This window comes from Sturnira hondurensis, unplaced genomic scaffold, assembly GCF_014824575.4.
Source record: "Sturnira hondurensis isolate 20B ecotype Veracruz unplaced genomic scaffold, ASM1482457v3 Scaffold0001344, whole genome shotgun sequence".
Lineage (NCBI taxonomy): Eukaryota > Metazoa > Chordata > Mammalia > Chiroptera > Phyllostomidae > Sturnira > Sturnira hondurensis.
Genome location: NW_028073975.1, coordinates 249,146 through 258,763, shown reverse-complemented (window position 1 = coordinate 258,763; position 9,618 = coordinate 249,146). Strand labels below are relative to the sequence as shown.

The window sequence follows — 9,618 nt, the reverse complement described above, 5'->3', positions numbered from 1 at the left end:
CTGACATCTGAGTAAAGGAGCCCCCTACTGGTGTGCTGAGAATGTGGTTTTTCCTTTGTGAGGAATTTCTGTTATTGCCCATTTCAGGTTTATAAAAATACATTTAAAATAATGTAACAACCATTCATGTAGCCACTATCCAACTTCTGGAACTTGCTTTTTATTAGTTAGCATTTCATTTGAGATAGTTATCCACATATATCATGTAACACCAATTTACTGAGTTTCCAGTGATTTGTTTATATTTTCCTACAATGAACAATGCTGCTATGAATACCCTATGTATGCATATTTTTATGTACACATACCCATACATATACTTACATGTCTGTGTGTGTACCCTTGTTTTTATGGTAAAAAAATTTCCAGTATATGTACCTTGTATGAAAATTCTGGACCATAGGAAGGCATATATTTAATTTTACTAATTATCCCAAACTTGACTCCAATATGGCTGTGTTAATTTACCTTCCCACCAGAAATATGTGACCCCACAGTCTCACCAAAACTTTACATTTTAGACTGAGTATAAAATTATATTTCTATACAGCATGAACATGCAATTACCTGATTGATAGTGAGTTGTGTATATTTTTATTGACTACTTGGGTTATCTCTTCTAAATTATTCTGATCATATTTTTAATAAATTTTCCTCTTGGAGTAATTTATAGAAATTATTTATATATACTGGATACTAATTATTTTAATATCTATATGTGTTATAAACAAATTTACCTGAGTAAATTTCCAGCCAATATCCAATCTTCTTTTTTATAATGTTGTTACTTTAAATTTAGATGTAGCTGAATTTTCAGTGTTTTTTGTGTGCATTCATATCTTGTTTAAATATTTTTTGCATACCTAAGCCATAGATATTCTATTTTACTTTCAGAGTTTTACAGTTTAAATCTTTAATTTATTTGGAATTGATTTTTGTAAAATGTAACATAGGAATACAGTATTATTATTTCTTTTTTTGTATATAATTTTTTTATTTTTTATTTATTTTTATTTTTTTATTTATTTTTATTTTTATTTTTATTTTTATTTTTCAATTTAATTATTGTTCAAGTACAGTTTTCTGTCTTTTATTCCCATTTCAGCCCACCCACCCCCAGTGCTCCCCACCTCCCTCTCATTTCCACCCCCCTTAGTTGTTGTCCATGTGTCTNATATTTTCCTACAATGAACAATGCTGCTATGAATACCCTATGTATGCATATTTTTATGTACACATACCCATACATATACTTACATGTCTGTGTGTGTACCCTTGTTTTCATGGTAAAAAAATTTCCAGTATATGTACCTTGTATGAAAATTCTAGACCATAGGAAGGCATATATTTAATTTTACTAATTATCCCAAACTTGACTCCAATATGGCTGTGTTAATCTACCTTCCCACCAGAAATATGTGACCCCACAGTCTCACCGAAACTTTACATTTTAGACTGAGTATAAAATTATATTTCTTAAGGGTGGGGGGTGGAAAGGGGAGGGAGGCGGGGAGCATGGGGTGGGGGGCGGGCAGGGTTGGGATTATAAGACAGAAACCTGTACTTGAACAAGAATTAAATAAAAATTATATTTAAAAAAAAAATTATATTTCTATACAGCATAAACATGCAATTACCTGATTGATAGTCAGTTATGTATATTTTATTGACTACTTGGGTTATCTCTTCTAAATTATTCTGATCATATTTTTAATAAATTTTCCTCTTGGGGTAATTTATAGAAATTATTTATATATACTGGATACTAATTCTTTTAATATCTATATGTGTTATAAACAAATTTACCTGAGTAAATTTTCAGCCAATATCCAATCTTCTTTTTTATAATGTTGTTACTTTAAATTTAGATGTAGCTGAATTTTCAGTGTTTTTTGTGTGCATTCATATCTTGTTTAAATATTTTTTGCATACCTAAGCCATAGATATTCTGCTGTTTTACTTTCAGAGTTTTACAGTTTAAATCTTTAATTCACTTGGAATTGATTTTTATAAAATGTAACGTAGGAACACAATATTATTATTTCCATTTTTGTATATAATTTTTTTATTTTTTATTTTTATTTTTATTTTTCAATTTAATTATTGTTCAAGTATGGTTTTCTGTCTTTTATTCCCATCTCAGCTCCCCGCCCCCAGTGCTCCCCACCTCCCTCTCATTTCCACCCCCCTTAGTTGTTGTCCATGTGTCTTTTTACTAGTTCCTGTAAATCCTTATGTATAGACATGGGTAGCACCACTGTTTAATGGGCCATAATTTATTGGTGTGTATTTATTGTTTTCATACATTAAGCTTCCAGACACTTGTGGGCTGTTTAAAAGTAATTTTTCTCAGTCCCATTGATCTATGTATCTGCCCTCACAGTGGTACCACACTGTCATCAGTAACACTTTATGGTAAGTTCTGATAACTGGTACAATAAGTTCTCACCTTGTTTTTCTTTAAAATTATCTTATTTGTTTCTAGCTCTTTTCTCCCCCATATAAATTTTGTAAGTTTGTGAAGGTGCACATAAAATTCTCTCAAGCATTTGATTGAAATGACACTGAATGTATAAATTAGTATTGGGAAAAATATATAAGACTGCTACAACGTGGTCATAATTGCAGATGGAGAATATATCTTCCCCTGCTTCTGATGTTTCTTTCCTGCAAAGGGACCTCCATTTATGTAATCTGGGCTCCCTCTTCTCATTCTGTCCCCTCGGTTCCCAGAAGGCTGTAGTAAAGTAGCTGACTGGCCAATCTGAGAACAATCTGTCATGCTCTGCTCTGTCCTTATCCTCTCAGGATTAGCCAGCCTGGTGAAGCCTGTGTTCCCCTGCATTCCAGAGGCATTTATCCCATAATGTGCAAGAGGTCTCCCCATTCACAGCCACCGAAACTGCATGAAAAAGCCTGTCTAGTTATAATGTTCACAGGCAGCAAATAACTTCACTAACGAGGTCTTCCCCCAAGTGTCTAAATGTAACGTTATGGTCTCCATGTAAAAACTGTCTTTATTCCTCAACTTGGTCAAATCCTGGGAAAAGAAGAGCATAGCTCTTTCCCAGAAATTCCTTTGAGGCTCCAGCAATCATATCTTTCATACATGGACGGGTTTGATTGTAAATGTGCACTTTCAGCTGTTTGCATCTCCATCCACAAGTGACACTGGTTTCGATTTTCTTTCCTCAAATTGTACTTACTTTGTTGTCAAGTTCACATTGACTTCATGAAATGAGTTGGGAATGTCTCTTTTGCCAGTTATGGAAAAAGATTGCATATTAGAATTAGTTGTATCCATAAAATGTTTGGTGAAACTTTCCTGTAACATAGTTGGGCCAAGTATTTGTGTGAGTGAATTTTAAAATAATAGGTCAAATCACTTAATGGTTTAAAAATATTTAAATATTTTGTACACAGAGAGACAAACTGACTACACTCTCTGTGCTTTAGTCTGTTTTCTTTATCAAAGAATAAATATTGGAAAACACAGTAACATTTTTTAAATTATGTGAATGATATAACATATTTATGGTGCAACAAATACCAGTCCCATCACTCCAGTATAATAAAGAAAAGAATTTTAATATTGCTTTTTGTACTCCTAGGGTAAAGAACTAAGGAAAAAAATAAACTCTGTTCAATTCTTTTTTCAAAAAAATGAACAATAAGGCAAAAATGATGAATTGTTATTTCAAATTTAAGGATTTCAGCTCTATAAAGCATATTATAAACAAAATTAATAGAAGATAGAATATGAGAAAGTCTTTCTCAAGTCAACAGCTAACAGGAAATTCAAATCTGGAATAAAGAGTCAAATCTAAGACAAAGAACATCTAAAAATCAACTTAAAACAAACATTGACAAAAATGTGGGCAGGCAATTAACAGAAAAATAGAATCTCAAGATTCTTTAGAAGAATATTAATTAGATGATGATCAAGTTCATTTAAAATTAAGGGAGGAAACATATAAAAATGTGATATCACTGTACAGCTATTTTCCTAGCCTAAAATAATTAGATAAATGCTCAGGGGAATTTAGGAGATTGGAACCCCCTACAATGTACAATTGGAAGGAATTTATATGTGCATACATTATGGGAAGAAGTCTGGAAAATCTTGGTTAAATTAAATGTGTGCATACATTCAGACTCAAAAATTTTGTCCCTTGAAATACACTGTAGGAGAAAATTTGACACTGAGTCATTTGCAGTGGAGACAAGCCGTAGGCAATCTGCTATCCAGCACTAGAAAAGCACATTGGTAGATGATGATGGTCAGATGTCATAGAACATGATACTCAATATGTAGTCCAGGGACTGGCACCAGTCCTTGGACTTGGTTTCCACTCTATGATGAATAACTATAGAAAATGAGGTTGAACATTTAAAACTATTGTAGAATGTTGACAATGCTGAGACTTTTTTGTAGGTTTTTACAAAATATTGGTCCACAACAGATAGGCAATGTTAAAAAGAAAGTGATCCTTTACCATAAATACTTTGATAAACACTTCCACAAAAGACTCCACATGTCCATGAATACTTGATTGCAGAAAAGAGTTACTAAGAAGGGGAAAAAGATGAAATGAGAATACAGAGATAAGTTGGAAGGAGAGCATATAGAACTCAACAGGTGCGTCAAAGTTTCAGATATAATGATTAATATTTAGGCACATTGAGGTTTCCAATTAAAATATTGAGAGTATAAAAGAAAGTATAATCAAATGAAAGTGTACTAGTATGTTTTATAATCCCCTAATTGATATATTTATGAAATGCCAATCAATTTGCATCCTGAGGATACAGTTACCGGTCCATGGCAATTTCTCCCAACTGTAGATGAAATTATCTAGGTCAGATGGCAAGACTCAGTCAAGTCAATAATGTCATAGAAAATATTCTCTGATCCCCACTATGAAGCCAAACATTATGTTACTTCCAATTCCAGAATTGGTTAAAAGATCACAATGATCTTAGCTTTCTCTGCTTCTCTTTTCTGTGTAACTTTTCAGCTGATACTCTGTTGGTCATGGAACAAAACAATGGCACTCAGACAACAGAATTCATTCTCCTGGGATTTGCTGGTCAGCACAAGTCTTGGCCTGTCCTCTTCACAGCATTTCTGGTGATCTATGTGACCACCCTAGTGGGTAATATTGGGATGATCCTACTCATCAAGATTGATTCCTGCCTTCATACCCCTATGTATGTTTTCCTCCAACACTTGGCATTTGTTGATCTCTGCTACTCATCTGCTATCACTCCCAAGATGTTGCAAAACTTTGTAAGAACAGAAAAGTCCATCTCATTCATAGGATGTATGGTGCAATTACTAGTCTACGGTACTTTTGCAACAAGCGACTGCTATATCCTTGCTGCAATGGCGGTGGACCGTTATGTGGCCATCTGTAACCCACTCCACTACCCAATAGTCATGACCCAGAATGTCTGCATTTACCTCTTAGCTGGCTCATACTTCATGGGTTTCCTAAATGCCTCTGTAAATACAAGTCTTACTTTCTCACTGAACTTTTGCAAATCCAATAAAATTAACCACTTTTTCTGTGATGAACCCCCAATTCTTGCCCTGTCGTGTTCCAACATTGATTTGAACATCATGCTCCTAACGGTCTTCGTGGGGTTTAACTTGACGTCCACGGTATTGGTTGTCATCTTTTCCTACCTGTGTATTCTGGCTGCCATCCTGAAGATGTCTTCCGCTGCAGGGAGAAGAAAAGCCTTCTCCACGTGTGCCTCCCACCTGACAGCCGTCACCATTTTCTATGGGACCCTCTCTTACATGTATCTGCACCATGGAACCAACGAGTCTCAAGAACAAGAAAAAATGGCTTCTGTGTTTTATGGCATCGTGATCCCCATGTTAAACCCCCTCATCTACAGCCTGAGAAACCAAGATGTGAAAGGAGCCTTGAAAGGGATCGGAAAGAAGTGTTTCTAGTTTGATCCCGAATTTCTCATTTCCTTTGCTTGTCAACAACCAGACCGACAGTGCTAATTTTCAAGAAAAAAAAAAGTCAAACAACATGGAAAAGTTGCTAAGTTTTACCAATATTAAGCTGCAAATTAAAGTCACAATGAGATCACCACTTTCTACCCATATACCGGCAAAAACTGCAAAAGGATGATAATGCCTATTAATTGCTGTGATGTGAGGAAAACGATGCTTTCATATATCATTAATGGAAAATTGAAGTGTTACTTCACTTTAGTGAATCTGACAAAAACAAAAACTATCTCTTTAAAACAAAAACAGTCTTCAATCCAGGATTTAGGCCTTGTAAATTAATCAACAAATAAAAGTTCCAATCCATAAAAACATATATCAAATGATGCTTCCTATAGCATTCTTAAGGAAAACAAGACAAAAGAAAGTGAATATTCCTCAACAGAAAGATAAATCTATATTGTTTTCAGTCCAAAATCTGTATTTATTGTGGCAGAACAAATTTCCAAAAATTCAAGGGCTTAAACAAATACAATTAGATTGAAGGTGGGAGGTAGAGGTGGAGGTGGGTGGGGTAGGGGAAAGTGGTGGTGGGGAAATAGAGACAACTGTACTTGAACAACAATTAAAAAAATAAAAAATTTAAAAACATATATACAATTATCATCTTACAGTTTTATGGGTCAGGAATCTATACACTGCTAAACTGCACCCTCTGAGACATTACAGTCAAGGTGTCAACCAGGATAGGAGCTCATCTGACTGGGGATGACTTGGGATGGCCTTGTTTCCAAACTCCTCCATGTTATTGGGAGAGTTCATCTCCTTGTAGTTTTAGGACTGGGATTCCTGCCTTCTTTCCAACTGTCAGCCACGGGCTGCTCCCAGCTTTTAGAGGAAACCCATAGTTCTTTGCCACACGGCTGTCTCCATATGCCCTTCATAACATGGTAGCTTACTTCTTCAAAACCAGAAAGCTATAAATGGCTGATCATACATATGCCACATGAACAACACCTTCCATACGCCCAAATCGCACTAGAACTTCAACCATCACTGTTTTCCTGAACGGTTTTCAGTTCAACACTTGTTTCCCACCAACACTCTACCCCTGGAAATAATTTCTTCTTTCACTAAAGACCCATAGCACTTCATTTGCATCAATAAATATTATTCATCATTTTCTATCTAAATTATTTATTTACATAAAAGACCTTCACTACTACCCATAAAGCTCTTGAGTTACATTGTTTTCTATGACCTTTTAACATCTGGTGTAGAGCCTTAGACACAGTAAGTATTCTGTAAGTATTTAATGAATAAATAAATAATGGCAAAAAAACCAATAATATAGACAGTTTCCCGAATGCAAGTTGTGTGATTATGTAGCCTGTACTAGTGGTCTCTAAATACCAATCTGTGGACAGTAGCATCTGAATGACCAGGAAAAGGTTATTTTTTAAAGTGAAAATAACTATAGCCCAGTCCTGGAGATGTTGGTTCAGGGGCATTAGATGGAGCCTAGTATCTACAAATATCTGTATTTGCAGAATGATGCTTTAATTGCATGTGCCACTGGAAAGTAGCATAGAAGAGCACAAGGTTTAGAATCTTTTAGAATTTGGTTTATGTCCCAAACAACCCTTCCACTCACGAGCAGTGTTCCTTTGTAAGTAATTAAGCTTTCAAAACTTGTTTCTCATAACAATACATATCTCACGAGATTTTTCAACTTGTTTTTCAGTCATAAATAGATGGACAGATAAGATAATGAATAGAAATCATAGTACCTGGCACTAATAAACTCTCACTAAAGGCTAATAGTAATGGTCACTCACAAGAATTATTTCAACATGGGTGTGATTAATATTATTAGAATGCCCTCCTGGATGGTATAGCTCAGTGGACTGAGTGTTGGCTGTGAACCAAAGTGTTGTCAGTTTGATTCCCAGTCAGGGCACATGCCTGGGTTGCAGGTCAAGTCCCCAGTAGGGGGCATGTGAGAGGCAACCACACATTGATATTTCTCCCCTCTCTTTATAAATAAATAAATAAAATCTTTAAAAAAAAGAATGCCCTCATCACACATTGCGCATGCGCGCACACACAAGGTCAGTAAGAAGTCTTCCAAAGTTTGCAACATGGAAACTTTCCCCTCTGGGAAGCTCATCTCTTCTTTAGAAGAAAATTAACTAATAAATCTTGTTTTCTTTGATTCTGTCTCAGCACATAGCACCACAGGTACTCAAGGGAACAGTTACTAATCCCATAGACCTCAGCTATATACTGTTTTCTGTGGATAAATCATTGGGAGGGCAATCAGTCTTCACTAGCCTGGGAAGAAAATCTAAAGACAAAACTCCTGTCTACAAGGCAAATTGCATTTTTCCTATTCAGCTTAGCATTATTCCAGTGTTTGAAGACAACTGCAAAGTCCATAGACTTAGGACCAATATTCCAGCATAATTAACTCCAAGGCTTGGTACAGTCATCTTATCTTCAGCAAAATAAAACTATAAATGGAGAAAGGGAATTACAATGGTATGGAGAAGCTATAAAATGGCCCAGGAGATGAGGGCAGACATATCAATCATAATGTCCTCAACTGAACATAAACAACCTTCACAGAATATAAGCAGTAATTAGACAAGGCCACTCCATGACTGAGATGGAAGAGGACAGAGCAAAGGCCACTCTGTGAGGATGCCTGGAACAAAACAGGGACAAAGACTCTTGGCAACTGAAAAAAATTTACTAAAATTAGTAAATACTCCTTCTTTACCCACTTCATTTTTCTCCCCTCTTAGGTACAAATGACCAAAATATCCAATCACTGAATTCCCAATAACACTCAAAAGAGAACTCGCCTTCACCTCCTAAATCATTCTCAGAATCACCCAGCACAAACCTAAGTCCTAGAAGAGGCCTTCCAAGTCCCTCTTGTCCAACACTCATCCCTGCAGCGTATGCTCTCCCATACTGCAGCACATCGACCAGCCTAACTTCCTTTGATTACGTAGGTGCTCCTGGTGCTTGTTGGCTATGGAGCATCGATGTGTACATTGTGCCAAGGACATCTAGTACCTCTGAGGAACCTTACCTGGTTTTGTCATTTGCTTTTTCATTGCAAAAAATTAAAATGCACCCATTGTTTTTTCAATATAACTATAAAAGGATTCTCTTTTGGGGGGAGAGTACAAATTATCTTAATATTACCCAATGTATATTTTTAAAATTTTTAAAGATTTATTTATTTATTTATTTATCTATAGAGGGGAAGGGAAGGAGAGAAATATCAATGTATGGTTGCCTCTCGTGAGTCCCCTGCTGGGAACTGGCCTGCAACCCAGGCATGTGCCCTGACTGGGAATCAAACCGTGATCATGTGGTTCGCAGGTCCGCGCTCAATCCACTGAGCTATGCCAGCCAGGGCTATATTTAAAATTTTTGCTATAAAAACAAAACATTGCATAGAATTCTCTGTGTTTTAGGTAAATTTTTCCCAATCTCATTTTATCAAAGTTAAAACTGAGGTTCAGGGAAATTACATTTCTTGCCCAAGATCATATACCTATTAAATGGTAGTCCCAAGACTCAAATATAGATATAACTTCAAAACCTATCTATTTTTCATTGCTAGTAGTATA

At 35.6% G+C, this 9,618-nt stretch overlaps 1 protein-coding gene across 1 annotated transcript; it reads left to right on the top strand.

The window, feature by feature from the left end:
• The first annotated feature begins 4,973 nt into the window (after positions 1-4,973).
• LOC118974419 (olfactory receptor 5AK2-like) lies at positions 4,974-5,965 on the top strand. The gene has a single exon (XM_037027818.1). The coding sequence runs from the start codon at positions 5,036-5,038 to the stop codon at positions 5,963-5,965; it is 930 nt and encodes a 309-aa protein (XP_036883713.1). The 5' UTR covers positions 4,974-5,035.
• Positions 5,966-9,618: the final 3,653 nt, after the last annotated feature.